The 23,010-nt window shown below is 42.4% G+C and overlaps 1 protein-coding gene across 1 annotated transcript; it reads left to right on the top strand.

Moving 5' to 3' along the window:
* The first annotated feature begins 45 nt into the window (after nucleotides 1–45).
* On the top strand, nucleotides 46–21,369 carry LOC308099809 (uncharacterized protein). The gene is given in 12 exon segments (XM_080448611.1): nucleotides 46–125; nucleotides 3,998–4,134; nucleotides 7,155–7,290; nucleotides 9,049–9,159; nucleotides 11,354–11,486; nucleotides 12,310–12,488; nucleotides 13,451–13,524; nucleotides 13,672–13,834; nucleotides 16,431–16,539; nucleotides 17,530–17,691; nucleotides 20,856–21,023; nucleotides 21,025–21,369. Coding segments are annotated over 12 exon segments (1,713 nt in total). The 5' UTR covers nucleotides 46–108; the 3' UTR covers nucleotides 21,349–21,369.
* The last annotated feature ends 1,641 nt before the right edge of the window (nucleotides 21,370–23,010 follow it).

The following is a 23,010-nucleotide window of genomic DNA, read 5'->3' as shown; positions in this document are numbered from 1 at the left end:
GCGTGCTTATTGCCAAATTGAGGCATTCAGACTACTAGTGATGGGGTTACATATGACACGGCTAAAATAGTGTCGACAGTTTTATTTACTTTTTAAGTCGGGTGACTTATGCAATGGATACTACAGTAAGTAAAGGGCTTTAAAAGAACTGCATTTTCCTGAAATGTGTGACACATACATTTGTACACTGTCAGTTAAAATGAACACTCAGGATTATACTGTGTGTGTGTGTCTGTGTCTGTGTCTGTGTGTGTGTGTGTGTGTGTGTGTGTGTGTGTGTGTGTGTGTGTGTGTGTGTGTGTGTGTACACTATTTTAAAGTGTCACTTCTGCTTTTTATAGTGATCCTGTTGAATCATCAATGAATGACACTGACACCACTGCAAAGAGTCTCCTTTGTGTCTCCTACCGGTGGAACCCACTGCTGGTCAACAAATTATTGGCTTAGGAATGTGACAAAAACTAAACAAATATCCATGAATTCTAGTGTCCATTTGGTGACTAATCATAGAAAATAAGTTATTTTTTGGGTGAACTATCCCCTTTAAGGCATTCAGACTACTAGTGATGGGTTTACATATGACACAGCTAAAAAGTGTCAAAAGTGTATTTACTTTTTAAGTTGGGTGACTTATGCAATGCATAGAGTGAAAATCTTTAAAGAACTGCATCTGCCTGAGATGTGTGGGTGACACATACCTGTGCAGTCCTCAGCCAACTCACGTCCTGGTAAACAGCGTCCCCTCCTGGTGGATTACAAAAGCAGAACCCCCCCCCCCCAGCGAAATTATTCTGGCCAAATCACATTCACTAATTATATCATTCTATTTCAATGCTAATATCGTTATAAGCCAAATTAATATACTATAATACATGTCTAAAATCAACTTCAGCTCGAGGCGAGGTGTAAGAATTGAGTAGGCTAGTCATGTAGCCCTGAAACATGACTGTCATATTATATCATGACAGTCATGGATGAACTTCAACCTGGTGTTTGCACTTCCTCCATTTACGGTCCGTACATCTACATAAAACGTTCAAATGTCAAATATGAAGTGCTTACCTCATGGCCACGGATGTTAAAATGATATACGGGCTATCAGAAGTACCTGTATTTTCCGTATTGTTCAATTAAAATAAAATTAATTTCAATCCGATCCATTTTCTCTGAATTCTCTCCATATGCTTTCAACTACGCGACCCTATCGGTTGGGAGATGTATTGCACTCTGATACGTTATAAGTCTATGAGAAAATGGCCACCAATCGGATTCAAATGCTTTTTTATTGAACAATACGGAAGATACAGGTACTTCTGAGGGCCCGTACATAATTATAACATCTGTGGCCATAAGGCAAGTACTTTATATTTGAAATATGAACGTTTATGTAGATGTACAGACTGTAAATTGAAAAAGTGCAAGAACAAGGGTGAAGTTCATCCATGACTGTCGTGACAGACGACCGTCGTGTATCCATGGTAGTAGCTAGTCACGCATGTAGCCTCTAGTTAGTTAGTAGTTCACTAACCTTTGCTTTTCAGAATGTTTGGTGACGTTTTCCGTCTGTTTTTGAGCTCTTCTTTGTATATAAAATACTGTTCATTTTATCAGTTTCAGGTTCAACTTCTTTCATAGCTCTGGTGGTCCACAGTGTTACGGACCAGAGATAGTTCTTCTCATAGCCCTGAAACATGACTGTCATACCATGACAGTCATGGTGCCGAGTCCCCCTGGTCTAAAGTTGTGTTCGATTTTTTCACATTGCCATCTCTCACATAAACATAAACGTTCAGATTTCAAATATAAAGTGCTTACCACCGAGCCACGGATGTTACAAGGCGATGCGGACCGCGATGAGTACCCGTATCTCCCGTATTGTTCAATAAAAAGCATTTTAATCCCATCGCCGGCCATTTTCTTTTTTTGTTTTTTTTTGTTTTGTAATGTATCAGAGTGCAATACACCTCCCAACCATTAGTGTCGCATGGTTGAAAGTATCGGAGACAATTTGGAGAAAATGGCCGGCGATGGGATTAAAATGCTTTTTATTGAACAATACGGGAGATACGGGTACTCATCGCGGTCCGCATCGCCTTGTAACATCCGTGGCTCGGTGGTAAGCACTTTATATTTGAAATTTGAACGTTTATGTTTATGTGAGAGATGGCAATGTGAAAAAATCGAACACAACTTTAGACCAGGGGGACTCGGCACCATGACGCTTGTATACAAGCGTCATGTGAACCATGGCTAGTTCTTCTCATAGAGTTTAAATATATATATCTAGGTTCTTCCACTAAATATAGCAGTAGTGGTGGTAAATATATCACTGCTAGCACTGTACTGGTCCCTATGTATCTTTATATTTAGAACGACGACACATAGAGACCAATTATTTGTTTACCAACATTGAGACTGGATGCACAGGTGATTGTTTCATGCAATCAATTCTCTCAACCTGTTGTTTCGGGGACCCCCAGGGGACCCCCAGGGGACCCCTAACCCCCTCCTGTGTGTTGTTGACTAGTTTCATTTGTAGGCAGTGTGACCTTGTCTGTTAAGGCATGGGTTCTCAAAGTGGGGTCCGGGGACCCCCAGGGGTCCTAGAGGAGAGGGTTCCAGGGGGTCCCCAGCAAAATGTGTGGATATAGCATCACAATAATTTTAACCTTTTATACTTTGGCTATTCAAAAATAGCAGATCTACAAGCTCATAGTGCGAGCTTGTAGTTCTGCTATTTTTGAAAAATCTTGGAAGATTTCGTGCAAATCTTTGAATATATTTATTTTAAAGGAGGAGTTCACCCAAAAAATGACTTATTTTCTATCAATTACACACCCCATGAAAACTTGATTTCATGGATTTATTTTTGTTTTTGTGGCATTCCTAAGACAATAATTTGATGACCGTGTGTATTTCCGGTAGGAGACACAAATAATCTACTTTGTGTCTCCTACCGGATACATTAGCCGGTAGGAGACGGGAATCAAATTATTAGCTTAGGAATGCGACAAAAACAAAAAAGAATCCATGGATTCAAGGCTTCATAGGGTGTGCAATTGATAGAAAATAAGTCATTTTTTAGGTGAACTCCTCCTTTAAAGCGAACATTTTGACACAAATATTTGCTTCTGGGGGTCCCTGGCACAAAATATTTTCAGATGGGGGTCCGCAGCCAAATATATATCAATTTGGGGGTCCCTGGCTAATCTCTGTTTTAGGTCTTGAGCTAAAAAGTTGTGATTCAGAGCAGCCTGGAGCTGGCCGGCAGCAGCGGCACCGTCGTACGACGAAGTCTAAAACCATCAGACTTATAAATAAATAAAGGAACCACATGGTCTCTATGACGCAGCGCTGGGCCTATGTGTCACGTGACGGACTGACGGCCAATCAGGTGCGCAGGGCGTGGTCTGCTCTCTGCCTCCTCCTTCAGTGTTTTTTTTCTTGCAGCAACAATGAAAGATCTAGCGTTGCCAGGTCCGCTTATTATAAGCGACGTTGGCCTTCTTTTTCTGTAAAGATATCCCAAATTATTTTTCACCTTTTGAAAATAACAGATCTACAAGCTCACACAACGCGTCGCGTCACGACGCATTGTGAGCTTGGAGATCTGCTATTTTCAAATAGCCGACGTATATAGGTTTAAAGACAGGCACTCACCCACTATACTCGCTTCTTTTGGGCTTGTCTTCATAGACCCGGTTGCTTATTTCTCTCACGAAACCTGGCAACGGCGGAAAAGATCCCGTTACTTTGTAGCAAGCTGTGCCCGTACCGGACAAACCAAGCCGATCATCACCGTGTAGTGTATCCATAGTGTATCCATAGTGTATCCATAGTGTATATCGCTACATTATAACCATGTTCATACAGTAACCAGCTGGAGACCCGCTGAGCTGTGCATCCACCGCTACAGAGGAGCCCCCCCCCCCGGGGGCCCGGTGTGTGTTGTTTTATATTAGATCTACAGATCTATCTGTCTGTCTGTCTCTGTCAGCATGCATCCTATGGGCTCTGATGATGATGGTGGTGAAGGTGGCGGTGCTGCAGACATATTTGACTGCATCCAGAGAGGGAACACCGACCAGTGCGTCGACCTGATCCACGATGACCGCTCCATCCTCAAGCAGAAAGGTATACAGATCTATTATGATCCATAGAGATCTAACCGTACGAGCCAATCCTCAAGCAAAGAGGTAGGATCTATTATAATTTATGATCTAGCATACTGATGCATTGATTATAGAGATCTAACTGTACAACCGGGTCCATCCTCAAGCAGAGAGGTAAGATCTATGACCATAGCACATGCAGGGTCTTCAACGTAAGCTTGTAGATCTGCTCTTTTCCCCCTCTAAACCAAACCTCTTTGCTGAAAATAGCCGATCTACAAGCTCACAACGCCTCGAGGCGTTGTGAGCTTGTAAATCTGCTATTTTCAACTAATTAAAAGTGCCCCCTATCACACAAACATTTGGTGGTCCCCCCTGTAGTAACTCTGAGGACCCCCTTAGGGGTCCCGGACCCCCCTGTTGAAAACCCCTGATCTAGGATAATGCATCAGAGATCTAACTGTAGACCCATCCTCATGCAGAAAATGTAAGATCTCTATGATCTAGCATAATGCGTGGAGATCTAACTGTATGCCTACTGTCTATAAGTCAGTGGTTCTCCAACGTTTTCATGTCAAAGGAGTGGACCCCCCAGGCCCCAAATGATATGTAGGCTATTATTTGGCTAGGGACCCCCATCTCTAAAAAAAACTTGGTGCCAGGGAACCCCTGAAGCAAAGATTTAGTGTTAAAAAATAAAAAAAATAAAAAAATAAACAATATTCAAAGATTTGCACATTTTCAAGATTTTCCAAAAAAATAGCAAATCTGCAGTGAGCTTGTAGATCTGCTATTTTTGAATAGCCAAAGTATAAAATATGGTTAAAGTGGTTGAAATGATGGTGAAGTAGGCTACGTGTATTCGTATTCAGGCGCTGTACTTGAGTACGGTTTTGAGGCACTTTTACTTTACCTGATCATTTCTTATTTCCATTTCATGCTGCATGAATTAGAAGAATGCATAAAGATCTGTGCTACTGTAATCAGGCTGCAATTGGAAAGTAATTTACTCAAGTAGTTACTTATTTTGAGTACAGTGTTGAGGTCCTTTACTTGAGTATTTCCATTTCATGCTATAGCATAATACTTCCAGTACTTACACTTCAGAGGGAAATGCTGTATCTACTTTTTAATCCACTACATTTTTGACAGCTTTAGTTACTTGTTAATTACTCTGCATAGATTACTAATACAACATGTATTGTTATAATTTATCTACCCAAGCATATAAAGTCATTAAATTCAGCTCTACCTTTACCACTGCAACAAAGATTATGAACACATTAAAGCTGCAGTATGTAACTTCCCTCTTCTACCCCGGATGTGAAGTTACATAGTGCCGCTTTAATGTATTATTACAATGCAATCATATGATTGTGAAATTGGCCATTCTGCAAAATGTGTTTTATATAATTTTTAGTCACCTTTACAGCGAGGTACAACTTGTGAGGATTGGGCATTCGTGGAATGAGCAACACAGCTAAACGTGTGGGTAGCGCCAACAAACAAATTGCCAAAATCACCCAATATGCTTCTGTTGGTAATCGCTCTCGTTTTGAGTGACCTGCCAGCACACACCTGCTGAGAGGTCTGTGCCAGTAGTCACAGGTGACTGGCACCTGAACATGGGTTCTGCAACTTTGTTGAGTTTGTGTATGCTCCAAGCAGCAACACTGCCCCCACGGAAAGATGCCACGTTTGTCCCTTCAGGATAAGGCCTGTGCAATAGGGCAAGTGAAGCTGGTGTTCAGTTATGCAGAGTGGCAGCATTATTTGGTGTCAGCCCTGGTACCTTTTCCAAACGTAGGACCAAGTTCTGTGAGACTGGTGAAGTCAAAGGAAAACAACCACCGAAGAAGACCGGTTCCTCACCCTTGCTTCACTGAGGAACCATAGGTTTTCTTCCAGAGATTTACAGGCAAATTTGCACAACGGTACCAAAGACAGATTTCAAAGTTGCAGGACCCATGCTCAGGTGCGCACACACCTGTGACTGACACACACCTGGCAGCAAATGGTACCAGAGCTGATATCAAATAATGCGTAATCTGCGTAACGGAACACCAGCTTCACTTGCCCTATTGCACAAGCCTTATCCTGAAGGGACAACCGTGGCATCTTTCCATGGGGGCAGTGTAGCTGCTTGGAGCATACACAAACTCAAGTTGCAAGACCCATGCTCAGACCCATGCTCAGGTGCCAGTCACACGTGAGCAATCTGGGAACCCATCGCCAACTGAAAATGAAAAACAGCGCCCTCTGCTGTTTGTTCTATGTCTGTTGGCTCTGGGCGGACGAAAACGTAGAGCCAGAGCGCAAGGAAACCGGTGTTTTGTGTAAGCCTTCAGCGCATCACTTCCGGTTTGGTGCGACTATGTTTTCATTCCCACTAACAATATTTCTACACGGAACACTAACACCACTTCTCCCAGAGAACATGGATCGTTTTGGTTATAAGCCCACTTGTTTCTATGATGAAAGAGTAAGTTAAAATGTGAATATCTTTCCGTGGTTTTGTCTGCTTCGCGGACGCTATTGTTAAATTAGTTTCGGTTTGTTTCGAGGGGGGAACGATCGACGGACACGTGAATCCCGCCCACTACATTTGATTGGGTAAAGCGCGGCCCGCTTCCTGATCTGAAGGCACGCCCATGCGCACATGTTATGACGAACCTCACCGACAGATTCCAACGCAGTGCAGAATCTGTTCTTGAGAGATTACACGTGAGTGACTGACACCTCTCAGCAGGTGTGTGCTGGCAGGTCGCTCAAAACAAGAGCGATTACCAACAGAAGCATATTGGGGCACTTTGGTCAAACTAAATGGAATTTGCTGTAAAAATCAACACTGCATGACATGCTTGTTGTATCCTGACTGCGGTCATATGCCTTGATTTTGTAGATGTAACCTTGCTGCACCTGTAATATTTTTGTCCTTGTATGCATTTCCCTTTGTGTGGACATAAATAAATTGATGAAATGTGTGTGTGTGTGTGTGTGTGTGTGTGTGTGTGTGTGTGTGTGTGTGTGTGTGTGGTCCAGGTTGGGGGGGCTTCACCCCGCTCCACTACGCAGCTCTCCATGGTAACCGTGCGCTGGTCGACCTCTTCCTGAGTAACGGCGCTGACCCCAACCTGACGTGTGACGCGGGACAGACCGCCTTCCACTTCGCCTGCAGGTCAGTGGACGTGACAAGCCCCTCCCCCACGTTCCTTAACCCATTAAGACCTGAGGCCATTCTTTAAAATGTTTTTTAAATCCTAACAGTTTTTTGAAAAAAAAAAAAAAAAAAATAGTTTCAAGATTTTTCAAAAATAGCAGATCTACAAGCTCACAGCGCGGCACTCGGTGCCGCGCTGTGAGCTTGTAGATCTGCAATTTTTTAATAGCCAAAGAAATCTAAAGTGACACAGATGCGTTCTAGGTCTTAAAGGGATATTTCACTTTCAAAAAAACTTTTGGTCATTTTATCATCTACTCAGGCCTTTGTGAGCCCCCTAGATAGTTTTTAAGTTGCTCGATTCAGTATTTATATATTTGATATTCATTTTATCAGACACGCCCCCTTCCTATACAAACCCATTGTAACTTCAAACTCCATTTTAACCAGGTTAGATTCGACGAAAACACCCGTCCTTGGTTCTGGTGACTCACCCTGCCCTCCTAATGCGTGAGGGGGCCGTGTTTTTCCGATTATTTTTTTCATTTATTTTATTTTATTTTTTTATTGTATTTTATTTTTTTAATTTTCCCAAAAAAATATTTAAAATAAATGAAAAAAGTAATTGAAAAAGCACGGCCCCCTCGCGTATTAGGGGGGCAGGGTGAGTGACCAGAACCAAGGACGGGTGTTTTTGATGAATCTAACATGGTTAAAATGGAGTTAAGCCTGAGTAGATGATAAAATGACCAAAGGTTTTTTTGAAAGTGAAATATCCCTTTAATGGGTTAAAATGATGCTTGGCTAATAAGCCTCATATGCCTAAATACATTATAAATGCCCTCTATAACTAAAATAAAAAGAATTAAAAATAACTTAAATATTGTATTTATTGTATTAATCTTTTGGGGGAGTAGAAGATGTGAGGTGTGTACCATATACCTGTCGACCGGTTCAAACTGAAATCCGGACGTTTTTTGTGTCCTAACCGGGATTGGAACGTTCCGGGGCCAAAGCCTTCCTCATCAGCGTGACAACAGGCTCTATGCACAGCAGCCATATTAGAAAGAAAGTGGGCCTCTTCCTTACTTCCTTCACAGGTCTTACCAATTATACTAATGAAGGCTCTGTTCCATTTAGTGTAGCACAGTGGTTCTTCTCACTTCTCAAACCTTTTAATTTCAAGGACCCCCATAACTCTGAGAGTGTCCAAATGGAACCAAATGGACCCGTAAGGGTCCATTTGGTTCCATTTGGACACCCTCAGAGTTACAGACCCGCCAGGGTCCATTTGGAACCCCCTCAAGGAACCATGAGGGTCCCTGGACCACACTTTGAGACCCACTGGTGTAGCAGAGTGTTTCCAGTGAGCCAACGCCCTGACTCTGTTTGACCAGAGTGGAACAGAGCCTTCATTAGTATCATTGGTAACAACCTGTGAAGGTGAAAGTAAGGAAGAGGCCCAATTTCTCCTTAATATGACTGCTGTGCATAGAGCCTATTATTACGCTGAGGAGGAAGGCTTTGGCCCCGAAACGTTGGTTGGTTGGTCGGTAGAGACACAAATCCACAGACGCGCTGCCTGTAGCTGCCTGTAGGCGGCCATCTCTGCGGTGTCGCGTCCGCAGAGCGTTGACACCGCAGCAATGGCTGCGCGCAGGGCAGCGCTCCGTGGATTGGTGTATAGAGACAGAGATAGTGAGGCATCAGTGTGGGGTGCTGCTGCATGAGGACAGTGTGGGCATCATAATAACAACAGATGGTCGTCCTCCCCAGGCATGGGAACATCTACGTCATGCACCAGATGATGCAGCACGGCGCTGACCTGCGCATCATCGACCTGCAGGGGAAGACCTCCCTGCACCACGCAGTGACCGGAGGCAACATGTGAGTCACATAATAAACCACACACACACACACCAGTGCACACACACACACACACACACACACACACCACCACCACACACACACACACACACACACATCCCCCCCACCACCACACACACACCGTGCTTAATTAATGCCGGAGCTCGGCTCAGGAACCTATACCTCCTGTGTCTCCTCCGTTACCTCTAGAAGGTGTACCGTCACCTCAAACGCACATACGATACAATACGTTTTTATTTAGGCTTTATTTATTATTTATTCAGCTTTCACGTTTCCCCTCAATGTCCTCCCTTCCTGCAATGGAAAAGCACCGTGGATTCATTTAGACGTGAGAGTGAGGTTCGTAAATCTTCACAATAACGTCTTTATTATTCGCTCTTAGAAAAGTTACGCCCGTTGGTTGGCAAGACTGACAGGCTCATGAGCTCCGGGCGGCACCTAATAAATGACAAATGAAGTACTGCCGCCACACAACATCTCTATACAATGTATCTCTTTATTCAACAGGAGCGTTTCTTCCATTCATTTGCCTGCAAATATATCGTCACTGTTGGGGCAGAAACTCTTATCTCCATATTCTAACTCAGGGGTCTTCAACAGGGGGTCTGGGACCCCTAGGGGGTCCTCAGAGTTACTACAGGGGGGCTGCCAAATCTTTGTGTGATATGATTTTTATGTTTTGCATTAACCACTTGAACCCTAGCATCCCTTTTCTGAGGAGAACTTTAGCCAAAAATAGCAGATCTACAAGCCCGTTGTGAGCTTGTAGATCTGCTATTTTTGGCAAAGAGTTATAGGTGTAGAGGGAAAAAAGAGCAGACCAAGTAAAAAAAAAAAAAGGTTAATCTGAAACACAATTTTATACAACATAGAGGGGGTCCCTGCTTCATCTCTCTCTCAGCTAGGGGGTCCTTGGCCTGAAAACGTTGAAGACCCCTGCACTACAGTGTCACACAAAAGTATCAAAAGTAGCAGATCTACAAGCTTTCGCGGCACGTTTGGAGCTTATAGATCTGCTACTTTTTGCTGCTTTTTGAATTTGAATTCTGAAAGGTTTTGGACATATGAGGTTTCCTCTGGAGTCCGGACAGAGACAAATATCATTTTTTTCGAAGGGTTGCTCGTGTGTCTCACAATGCAAACATTTTACGCACCGATAAAGCAACGTAATGATTTATTTCCGAAACGAGGAATCTTTTTCACACTGAATATCATCCTGTATGGATGAGGCTACTACTACTGCAGGCCAGGGTCTTCAACAGGGGGTCCGGGACCCCTAGGGGGTCCTCAGAGTTACTACAGGGGGTCCGCCAAATCTTTGTGTGATATGATTTTTTTTTTACATTAACCACTTGAAACCTAGCATCCCTTTTCTGAGGAGAACATCAGAAAAGGGAGGCGTTGAGAGCTTGTAGATCTGCTATTTTTGGCAAAGAGGTATAGGTGTAGAGGGGAAAAAAAGCTGACCAAGTAAACAAAAAAAGGTTTAATCTGAAACACAATTTTATACAATCTAGAGGGGGTCCCTGCTTCATCTCTCTCTCAGCTAGGGGGTCCTTGGCCTGAAAACGTTGAAGACCCCTGAACTACTATATATGTATCGGTTTGATGCCAAATCTTAGCAGTCACACTCCCGATAAATACTGATATTAGGGGTAAAAAACTATTCGGATATCAATAATATTTAATTATTGGATTCATGTTGGATTATTGGATCAAAAATTCCAACTTGTGTCACTTTTAGGATTCAAATTCAAAAACAGCAAAAGCAGCAGATCCACAAGCTCAAAACGTGTCGCGTCGCCAGTGGTGGAAAAAGTACGCATTGTGAGCTTGTAGATCGGCTATTTTCAAATGGCCGAAATGTATATAGGGCTGAAGTGGTTAATAATAATCGATAATAATCAAAGTCTAAAAAGTAACTAATAACTAAGTTTTCAAATAATTGTAGTGGAGTAAAAGTAAAAAATAGAAATATTTGCCTATTGGAGTAGAAATAAAAGTATAGCCGATTGGAAATAGCTCATGGATCTGCTACTATTGATGCATTTTTTTGTGACGCTGTGTAGTATGATCAAGTAGGGCATTCATTTATGGAAAAAAACTCAAAAAGTTAAAATATGGAGATGAGAGGTTTCCTGCCCGACAACAAGGATGTAATGCCTGGCTGGTTGTTTTGTTTTTTTCTCCTCAGCGTTGCCATGCACTACCTGTGGGAGACGGGCATGTTCCGCTTCTCTGACACAGACCTGTACCGGGTCACACCTCTACACCTGGCTGCATCCACCGGCAACACTGAGGTGGTCCGCTACCTGCTCCGAGTGCAGGTGACACACACACACACACACACACACACACACACACACACACACACACACACACACACACACACACACACACACACACACACACACACACACACACACACACACACACACACACACACACAGCATAATCCTGAGTGTTCATTTTAACTGACAGTGTACAAATGTATGTGTCACACATCTCAGGCAAATGCAGTTCTTTTAAAGCCTTTTACTGTAGTATCCATTTCATAAGTCACCCGACTTAAAAAGTAAATAAAACTGTCGACACTTTCTTTTTAGCTGTGTCATATGTAACCCCATCACTAGTAGTCTGAATGCCTCAATTTGGCAATAAGCAGGCAGTGGTGTGGGTGTCATGATTCATTGATGAATCTGTGTCATTTTAAGATTTATGCCCGACAGCAGCGATTTAGTCTAGTTTCAGTCGACTAAATATCATAAGATTATAGTCGACTAAATCTACAGTCGATTTTGTCAACAAAAATGTATTTTGGCGGTGCCTTGATGGCGTTGTAATGGCTGATTTTACACTTGGTTGCATGCCGCGTTGTGAGCTTGTAGATCTGCTATATCCAAATCCAGACGTAAAATGACTTCTGGATCTCTTCTTAGTCCCTCCCTGACATTTTAGTCTAATTTTTATTTGTTGACGAAATTGTCAATATATTTAGTCATCATAGCTTTGTTTTCATTTAGTTTTTGTCATTGAAAAAAGAAAGAAAAAGAATGTCAGGTTGGGGTCATTGTCGAGTGAAGCCACCTGTCTTTGTGTTTGTGTTGAGCTGTTCTCTCTCTCTCTCTCTCCCTCCCTCCTGTTTGCCAGAGGTGTGCAGTGGACGCGGTTGACCAGCAGGGTGCGACGGCGCTCCACGTGGCAGCAGAGCGGGGGTGTGTGGAGGTGTGCTGGACGCTGCTGCAGAAGGCAGGCTACAGGCTGCTGCATGAGAGGAACCAGAGCGGCCTGACCCCTCTGGACCTCAGCAGGCAGGGCAAGACCTTCCGGTCAGTCCATAGCACCCATTTTTATGGGTCGCGTGCAAATATCCCCTTATTTTTGGTTTCCTTCATTCATTTCATCATGAATTAAATACAGAAAAAAATATCCATTTCATAAATTAAATTAAAATAAGAAGAAACCCAAGATATTCCATAAATTTGAAAAAAAAACAAGTAAGAAGTAGTGAAAATAGCAGCTCTACAAGCTCTGATCTTGTAAATCTGCTATTTCCCAGTGAGACATTATTATTATTACAATATATATTTTGGCTCTTGCACCACTGGTCCATAGCATCTAGGTCAGTGGTTGCCAAAAATATATATAATAAAATGAAATAAAATTTAGATTTTTCAGAAGAAATATAATAATAATCAATAATTTTTCAAAATAATTTCAGAATTTTTCAAAAACATCTAACACATTTCCATAATTAATATAACTTGTTAGAAATAGTGCGTGACAAGACCTTCCAGTGAGTCCAAAGCCTCTAGTAGAGCTGGGCAATTACGGTAACCGAAAATGTATCAAAACCGACATTTAAAACAAATAACTTAATCTTAATCTTGCTCATGTAATTAATTAAACGAATAAAAGTAATATACATATGTTTAGTTCTTATATATTAACCAATCGAACACGAAAAAAATCTATATATTTCTTTATGTAGATATTTTATATCAATGTTATTTAAATTAGACTGATTATCCACTTATTAACCCTATATTACACTTCATTGTACAATGTGAGCTTGCAAATCAATGTTTTCATTATGAGATCGTTCATTAATCGTAATTGCGGCAAAAGTTTTAAATAATGGTCATATTGATTTGAAGTGGTATCGCCCAGGCCTACCACACCACTGACTCTGGGCCGCTTCGGTGAAACACTGGCCATTGTGTCCAGAGATCTGTTCCTCTCCTAGGATGCTTATGTTGATTAAAATGTTGATATATGCTTGTTCTTCCAGACATCAGCAGCTGACCAAACTCCTGAGTCGCTCCATCAACGAGCCAATTCACCACAGACCCAAAGAGGACCACGGTAAAAAATTAAATAAAAATGATTTATGGCAGTGTTTTTTTCAACCTTTTTTATATCAAGGTCCATTATTTATTATTTCTGCCCGACAGCAACGATATATAGCCTATATACTGTAATGTGTCATTTTTTCCCCTGTCTTCTGATTAGTCCTCTATTACTGGACGCTGCTGTTTCCATCCGTGGGCGGGGCTGCCATCCTGCTGATAGCGTGCTTGATGGGGGGCTACGGTGGGCTAACATGTAGCCTGCTGTTCCCCTGGTTGGCCAGGAGCATCTTCACCCAGTATCACCGCATGACCACTTACCAAAGGTAAGCTGTTGTTAACACTACTGCTACTGTACAGCAGTGCTTCTACTGCTACTGTACAGCAGTGCTTCTACTGCTACTGTACAGCAGTGCTTCTACTGCTACTGTACAGCAGTGCTTCTACTGCTACTGTACAGCAGTGCTTCTCAAAGGTTTTCATGTGAAGGACGCGTGTGCTTTCAAATGCCACCGCAATCCTGTTAGAGGCCGCGCCCCCGGAATCCAAACACCGCCCACCACGCCCGTTTCCATTGGCTCGTCGTCCCTCGAGTGACAAAATGTTTGACAGGGATGTTTGCTATGGGAACTATAACTAACTATAATTATTATATTCATATTTATATTATATAAACTGCAGGTCGGCTGCCACTTCTTTTAAAGAAAAAATAAGCCCCCCCTTGTGAAGAAAAAAAAAAAAAAAAAAGATTGATAACACGGTTTTTACCGTGTTCGGCACCCATTGTGTTAAAACACCCTTCTGTTTGCCGCTGCCCTTCACACAGTTATTTCCCCCCTTTCTCTTCTGGTCGATGTTCCAATGAATGGATGAGGCATCACCTAAAGTTTAGTCTGAAGTAATTGCGGCGCTTTTTAGTCTTGTTTATTTGCAGACGCGAACACATTGATATGTATTTGGCTGCGGACCCCCATCTGAAAAATATTTTGTGCCGGGGACCCCCAGAAGCAAAGATTGGAATTAAAAATGTTCGCTTTAAAGTATATATAATATCAAAGATTTTCACAAATGATGATTTTTCAAAAATAGCAGATCTATACTTGCTATTTTTGAAAAGCCAAAGTATAAAATATGGTGAAAGTGGTTAAAATGATTGTGACACTAGATTAACAAATTTAGCTGGGGACCCCCTGGTACGCCCACCAAGGACCCCTTGGGGTCCCTGAACCCCACTTTGAGAACCAATGCACTAGCTGCAATCCCAAACTTATTTTATAATTGTATTTTTGTGAATAAAACGTTAAGCAGTGCCGCCTTAACTCAGTGGTAGAAGTTTCGTCTCCCACCCCGGGGAGATCTGGGTTAGAATCCTGTTAAGGACAGACATTTTATAGATTGCAGCTTTAAGGCTTTTTGAACATTTAAGCGTCATGTGTATATGTTATACAGGGAAATTGGCATTCCAGGGAAATTGAAAGAGGAGCGCTTGTTTTTACCACCCACCCAGGCAATTCTGTATAACCAACACTAGAGGGCAATGAATCCACACTGAATCCACACGCATGCACATGCGTGTGCGTGTGTGTATGCGCACACATGCACACGCACACATCTGTGTCCTGTGTCGTCGTGGACACTGGATAGTAACCATAGACTGTAACCCATGAAAATATTTATTCTCCCCCTATCGGTTCACAACTCGGACGGCGCTGATTCGACTAGCAGACCTGGCCTGAAGGCGCGAGGGCTCTGCTGAGTCGGCGCGCCTCCGTCATGGACAATAACTATTATCACTTGTGCGTGTGAACGCGTGTTCAGCGTTCCCCTAGCGTAGCTTCCTGGTTGCTATGTGGGGGGGAACAACAAAAGCCAGGTCGGCCTCGCATCAAAGCCCCGCCTCGCGCCTCCTCCTCGCGCCGCCTCGTATCAAAGCCCTGCTTCGCGCCTCCTCCTCCTCGCGCCGCCTCGTATCAAAGCCCTGCTTCGCGCCTCCTCCTCCTCCTCACGCCGCCTCGTATCAAAGCCCCGCCTCGCGCCTCCTCCTCCTCCTCCTCCTCGCGCCGCCTCGTATCAAAGCCCCGCCTCGCGCCTCCTCCTCCTCGCGAGCCTTGTGTAAAAAACCCTGTCTCGAAAAGCCCCCCCTCGCGCCAAAGCCCCGTGCCTAAAAGCGAGCGCTCCTCTTTCAATTTCCCTGGAATGCCAATTTCCCTGTGACATATATACTCCATCACAGGACTGTGTGGCTTGCCCTAAAGAACAGATCTACAAACTGATACACGTTACCACGTTACATGTTGTTAGCTTGTAGATATGTTATATCGTAGATATGTTATATTGGGGGCAAGGGACACCGTCAAACTATGAGTGCCATTGACGTGTTTCACGTGTTTTACCGCAATGGCGCAACGTGCCAATGGCGTGTTTTTTTGTTGTTGTTCAGAACCCAAGATATCATTATCTGAAGATTTGCTGCTCCATTCACTCCTTGTTTAACTTATTACTGAAAAAGGCTGTATCTCGGCTCCTAAGCACTTTTTTTTTACTATGAATTTTTGGCCCAGACATGCTATTTTCAACATCAGACAATTAATGTCAACAAGGTCGCGATGACCTCGTTGACATTTGTGAAACCACACAGTGCAACCCTCAGTGATTAGCAACCACCAGGGGATCCATTATACTGGAGATAAATATTCTATGACTACTTGAAAATCTAAGATAAATTGAAAAATCTCTGGCACTGGGACCACATGGCCAGAAATAATTCTGGCACTCAATGAGTTAAGGCATTGCTTGACAAAACAAATATGTATTTTCAATGAAAAAAGTGTCAGAATATGAATGATCCTTTATACATATGATGTGCTCATGTGTTGTTTTCATGGAGTGATGGCCGTTTTCTTTGTGTGTGTTTTGTTCCAGGTTACCCAACCCCATCTACCTGGGAACGCTCATAGCGGGACTGTTCCACTCTCTGCTCTGCTTCTATGCAAAAATAATGCCCAATATCCTTCAAAGAAAAGTTAAATTTGTGACCTTGTAGGTTTATGTTTAAGAGACGACCCTTATCTTGTGCGCCCCCTTATGCCTTTTTGGCATTTTTTACTGTTTTGAAAACCTTTTAAAATAGTGAAAATAGCCGGTCCACACGTTTTGAGCTTGTACTTCTGCAATTTTTAAATGTTTTTCAAAATAGTAAAAAATGCTTAAAAAGTTTAGGCATAAGGAGGGGGTAAGGCGGCAAGCAAGATAGAGCCCAAACTGTATTTGTTTAAGATGTTTAAGAGAAAGAACTTTATTTATAGAAGACTTTGTCTCCTACAAATAAAGACGTCTTTTACTCGATGTGCGGATTCCATCTCTTAAAACTTTAGTTTGCTTTTAACCCAGCACCAAGTGGAGGAAAGTAACTAAGTACATTTACTCAAGTACTGTACTTGAGTACAATTTTGAGGTATTTTTACTTTACTGGAGTATTTCCAGTTTTCAGTACTTTTACTCAGCTCACATCTCAGAGGCAAATATTGTACTTTTACTCCACTACAATTATTTGAAAACTTTGGTTACTAGTTACTTTGCAGATAAATGATTACATTATAAAACATACATTAACCCCTTTAGTCCTATTATACCTAGGCTATTTGAAAATAGGTGATCTATAAGCTCACAACGCGTCGCATCGCGACGCGTTGTGAGCTTGTAGATCGGCTATTTTCAAACATTTTAGCACTTTTACTTTTTATACGTATATTTTGATGCCAATACTTTTGTACTTTTACTCGAGTAACATTTTGAACACAGGGCTTTTACTTGTAACAGAGAATTTTTATATTGTGGTATTTCTACTTTTACTTAAGTAAAATATCTGAGTACTTCTTCCACCACAGCTGCCAGCAGCCTTTGTTGATGTGCGTATCTACTGTAGTTATCTCCTCTTGTATGTGACAGATGACAGTCAGCTTTTTGGACCTTAACCCGTGTGTGTGTTTCACGCGTATGGCCGACCGGCACGCTGGTCCAGGTGTCCATGGTGCACTTCTCCCTGGTCATGGGCTTGTTCTGTAAGATTCTGACCCAGGACCCCGGGACTCTGGCCAGTCAGGACGCTGACCCCCGCTTCTCCTGTGTGGCCGACCTGGTGGAGAACAACCAGAGTCCACACAGGTTCTGTCCATACTGTGAGGTAAGGAACCGCAGAATGTTCATATTATGGGTTGAACTGCAGGGGAGGAGATTTTTGGTTTTTGGACTAAACTACACCAGGGGGTTCTCACACTTTGTTAAGCTCAAGACCCAAAAATGTCCCAAACGTACAAATTGTTGCTTATTGATTATTTTAACTTTGTGTGTTTTTTCGTAAATTAACTCTTTCAGTGCCAAGAGTATTTTCATAAAGTACTCCCCCAGTGCCAGCAATTTGCGTTTTTTTTCATTTTTAAATTTTGTAATTTTTCATTCAAATAAATGATCTGATTGGGTTTTTAAAGCCATAATACAGTTCTACCAGTAGAGAGCAACAAATCGACACATTGATGATCTCGCTGGCTCACTCGCCCCCTCCCAAACAGGCTCACGTCATATCCGGTCATAACCGGATGTTGACATTTTTGACAATCGTTGATCGGGCTAAATTACGATGTGATACACGACTACGATGACTGATCGTCACCCAGACCAAAGAGAGTAGACGTGGACCTCTCCGTTAGTTTTTTATACCGTGTGAAAAACCGTGACTTTCCCTATTCTGGCCGAAAATGATCGCGGGAAAAAAATGAGAACCGGAAACGGAATCTGCGTCATGAAACCGGAACCCAATGAGTCTGAAGGAGTCAGGAAGCGAAAGTGATCATGAAAAATAAACAGCATAGCGCGACCACAGTCAAAAGTAAAAACTCGGGATTTCTCGTGCTGGCACTGAGGGGTACTCGGGAAAAACTCGGGATATCTCGGGGCGTGGCACTGAGAGAGTTAACGCCCTACTTTTATATATATTTGTATTTCCATTCTAAAATAAAGTACAAAGATAAATAATAAAAATAAAGGGGGGAATTGCCAATCCCCAATTAAACCGTGGTCAAGGAATTAATGTACAAAAAAATGGGTCCCAGGTTCTGTAAAATGAACACCCTACTTAATCATACAGTACTACAGTGTCACACAAAAGTATCAAAAGTAGCAGATCTGAGCTTGTAGATCTGCTACTTTTACTATTTTTGAATTTGGATCCTAAAATAACAGTTTTGGACATATGAGGTTTCCACCCGACATATTATGAATTCATCACTTAAAGGGATACTTCACTCTCGGGCCGGGGACACATTTAAAAAAAATATTAAAAATAAATGAAAAAAGTTATGGAAAATTCATGGCCCCCTCACACATTAGTAGGACACTCTAATGCGTGAGGGGGCCATGAATTTTCCATAACTTTTTTCATTTATTTTTAATATATTTTTTAAATGTGTCCCCGGCCCTAAAGTGAAGTATCCCTTTAAGCCTTAGTACTTCAGAAACACTGACAATAGCTCACAATGTGTCACATCACAATTGTGAGCTTCTGCTACCGTTATTTTTTGCTATTTTTGAAAATTCTTGGAAATTTCTGGAAAATGGCTGAAAATCATTGAATATTTTTTTTTAATCTTTTTTTAATATTTGAAAATAATTAAATGATTGTAGGAAAGGAGTGTGCAACCCTATGTTTGGGAAACACTGACACTCAAATCACAGTCAATTGCATTAAAAATAACAAAGTCCAGTAGATGGCGATATTAGCTGATTGAGTATTGCCTGCACTCCTGAACAGAAAATTGTAACATTGTGAAGATACAGGAAAGGGTTAAGATTGACGCAGTCATGAGCTGAATGAAATGTCCAGTAATGGATACCGCCACGGTCATCTAAAAACAATGTGTGCCATCGTTCATCTGCAGGGACTGGAAGTCAAATGATTGCTAGTTAAGGTTAAAATAGAAAACAATGGATTAGGCCTTATGAAACAATGATTAGGCCTTATGAAACAATGATTAGGCCTTATGAAAAATGTAAATGGCAGAGCATAGACTCTGTGCATAACTGTAGGTTTCCAGAAGGTGGCAGCATACCTGTTTCCTGTAACAGTTCAGTTTTCCATAGCAGTTCAGTTTTATGTTTGGTTGCACTCGGGTGTTGCGCTCTGAAAATAGCAGATCTACAAGCTCACAACGGCGCGTTGTGAGCTTGTAGATCGGCTATTTTCAGCATACAACCAAGTGTAAAATCAGCCATTACGACGCCATCAAGGCACCGCCAAAATACATTTTAGCCGACTAAATCAACTAGATTTAATACACTAGGTTTATTGTCTTATTAATTGAGTACGTGAGGACCCCTATTGAATAAAGCCCAAAGGCTTCTTTGGGTTTTTCATCCTTTTTAGTTGACCTTGTATTTTGAACTGTACTTCCATTGATTGATTGATTGATTGAATATTTTATTAGGCAAATTTAAACATCACAATTACATTCATAATACTTTGTCTAAAAGGTCCGTCCAAAAAGGTCCCTGCGGTCTTGTTTCCATTGGGGTCCTTGGTATTCAATTCATAGACACTAGGGGTGTGCCGATACACAAATTTCACCAAACGATACGATACGATATTTGGCTCACAACTTCGATACGATTTCGATACGATACGCACTTTTTTATTATGAAAATATATGGGGGAGAAAAAAAGCAAATGCAAACAAATAATTCAGACGCAAATTTGTAGCTTTTCAGCTACAATAGCCGTTTTGAATCCAAATAGGGCAATAGTGTGACACCTGACCCGAAAAAAAAACAACATGTTGTCACCCTTTTCACCTCGGGGCTGTTTATTTTTTTTTCAAAACGATATTTTTTTCCCCAAAACGATACATATCGTCACGAAAACGTATCGCGATATATCGCGGGACGATATATCGGCACACCCCTAATAGACACATATAGTAGCAACCAAACAGTTCAAATATCAACACAAAAATACAGTGAAAATGTTCAAACAAAACAAAAATGCAAAAAAAAAAAAAATATTAAAAAACGTATGTACAAAAAATGGGGGGGGGGGGGTCGTCTGTCTAACGCGAAAATGGTGCTACCTCCTCTTTGGCTTCCAGAAAGGTGAATTTTTAAGGCTGTTTTAAATGAGCCCAGTGAACTGTATTTTTTGAGGGATGGGGTTATTCCAAACCTGGGTGGCAGTGCTGTAGAAGGAGAATTTGCCCATGTTTGGTACCAGATTGTTGTCCAATGCGCTTTTTCTCCCTGCAAACTTCTAAATAAAGTATTCAATCAAACCAATCAAAAAAAACCTGTCTCCTCTGCCAGCTGTTCACGCCGGACCACGCCAAGCACTGCAAGCTGTGCGACGTGTGCGTCCAGGACTACGACCACCACTGCCTCTTCCTCAACCTGTGCGTCGGCCGCCGCAACCACCGCCTCTTCCTGGTCTTCATCCTGGCCATGGCCGCCGCCCACCTCCTCTTCGTCGCCACCCGCCGTGGACTACCTGCTGTACGTGGTCACCGAGCTGGGGGGGCGCGGCGCCACCGGCTGGCTCTCCCTGCTGGGCGCCGAGTCGTGGGTGGTGGCGCTGGCGGTGATGAACGCCATGACGCTCCTCTGGGAGGCGTGGCTGCTGAGCGAACAGTTCGACGGCATCGCCCAGGGCACGACCACGTACTTCAGACAGAGCAGCAGCGGCGACCCGACCCTCGCCTCGCAGAGGTCGCTGCGGCAGCGCTGCGCCACGGTGCTGTCCTTTCTGCTGGAGGGACGGCGGCAGATCAGGCTGGACACCAGGACCACCATCGACATTTAAAGCCTGAAAGCAGGGGGAGTCTTCAACAGGGGGGGGGGGGGGACCCCTAGAGGGTCCTCAGTGTTACTACTGGGGGGGCCCGCCAGATCTTAAAGGCATACTAGGTAACGTTTTCAACAAAACTAAAGTTAAATTGTATATCTTTTGTGAGTGGCAAAAGTTTCACAACACCCACTCCATGAATTTCACCCCCGGAAGCCTTTTATTTATATATTTACTATTGAACGGTGAAGGGGGGGACTTTCCCGGGGAAATGACGTCATCTGGCCGGAAAACGGAGGCGGAAATGCACTGGTTTCCTGTTTGGCCAGGAACTAACGCAACGGTTTCCTGTTTGGCCAGGAACTACCGCGCTATTAACAAAAAGGAACCTCACGCTGATTTTAAGAGAATGTAGGATTGGAAGATCGAAAAAGAACAGAAAAAGAAAGCACAGCTCATGGTAACTAATGCTCCACTGGCTAAGAGAAACGATCCGTAGATAGTATAAAACAATTAAAAGATCGCTTTTTGAAACGCTTCCGGCTTCCGGTGAAAACGAATGGAATTCTGGGTAATCGAGGACTATGGAAATTGTATGCAGTGACGGTAGTGACCAGCAGAGGTTGCTAAAAATCGTTATTTGTGATTTTGCATTGTACAACTTTAATTGTGTGTTCTTTTTCTTTTTTTACATTAACCACTTGAACCCTAGCATCACTATTCAGAGGAGAACTTTAGCCGAAAATTGCAGATCTACAAGCTCACAACGCCTCACAACGCGAGGCGTTGTGAGCTTGTAGATCTGCTATTTTCGGCCAAAGAGGTTTGGTGTAGGGGGGAAAAAAAGAGCAGACCAATCACAGAGTGAAAGATCAAGTTTACTAACTATTGACGGTTTAAAGGGATAGTTCACCCCCAATTTCTTTTTTTAAATATGGATTAGTCACCCCATGGAGACTTGATTTCATGGATATTTTTTTGTTTTTGTCGCATTCCTTAGACAATAATTTAGATCAGCTGGTCATGAAATTATAGGCTTAGGAATGCGACAAAAACATAAAAACATCCATGAATTCAAGTCTCCATGGGGTGAATTAATCGATAGGAAAAAAATGTCATTTTTTGGGTGAACTATCCCCTTAAGTGGTTAAATGTCTGAAACATTGACATGAATCCAACATACACTGATGATAGTGCTCTCAAACAAGTCTGTGAAAATGTTTAATATGCAACACAATTTTATACATGATGTCATCTCTCTCTCCTTGGGCTGTGGTCCTTGTGGTCCTTGGGCTGAATAACATTGAAGACCCCTGGCCTAGTTAAAGGGCATTTCACACGGGGAAGCCACTGTGGCATCTACTGTAGTAATACATTTTTAACCCATTAAGACCTGAGGCGATTCTTTAAAAAAAATCTAAATCCTAACAGTTTTTTGAAAAAAATATAAAAAATATTTTTTCACGATTTAAAAAAAATAGCAGATCTACAAGCTCGTAGCGCGGCACTCGGTGCCGCGCTATGAGCTTGTATATCTGCTATTTTTGAATAGCCAAAGGCATCTAAAGTGACACAGAAGCGTTCCAGGTATCAATGGGTTAATGAGAGGTGAGAGAGCAGGTATATTAGTAGGTAGGCATGGGAGCAACACGCGGGCTTGACCCCGTGAAATTGAACGCA

The sequence above is a fragment of the Gymnoscopelus braueri genome, assembly GCF_963280865.1.
Source record: "Gymnoscopelus braueri genome assembly, chromosome: 14".
NCBI lineage: Eukaryota > Metazoa > Chordata > Actinopteri > Myctophiformes > Myctophidae > Gymnoscopelus > Gymnoscopelus braueri.
The sequence above is the reverse complement of the archived record's forward strand: the minus strand, read 5'-3'. Positions and strand labels throughout refer to the sequence as shown.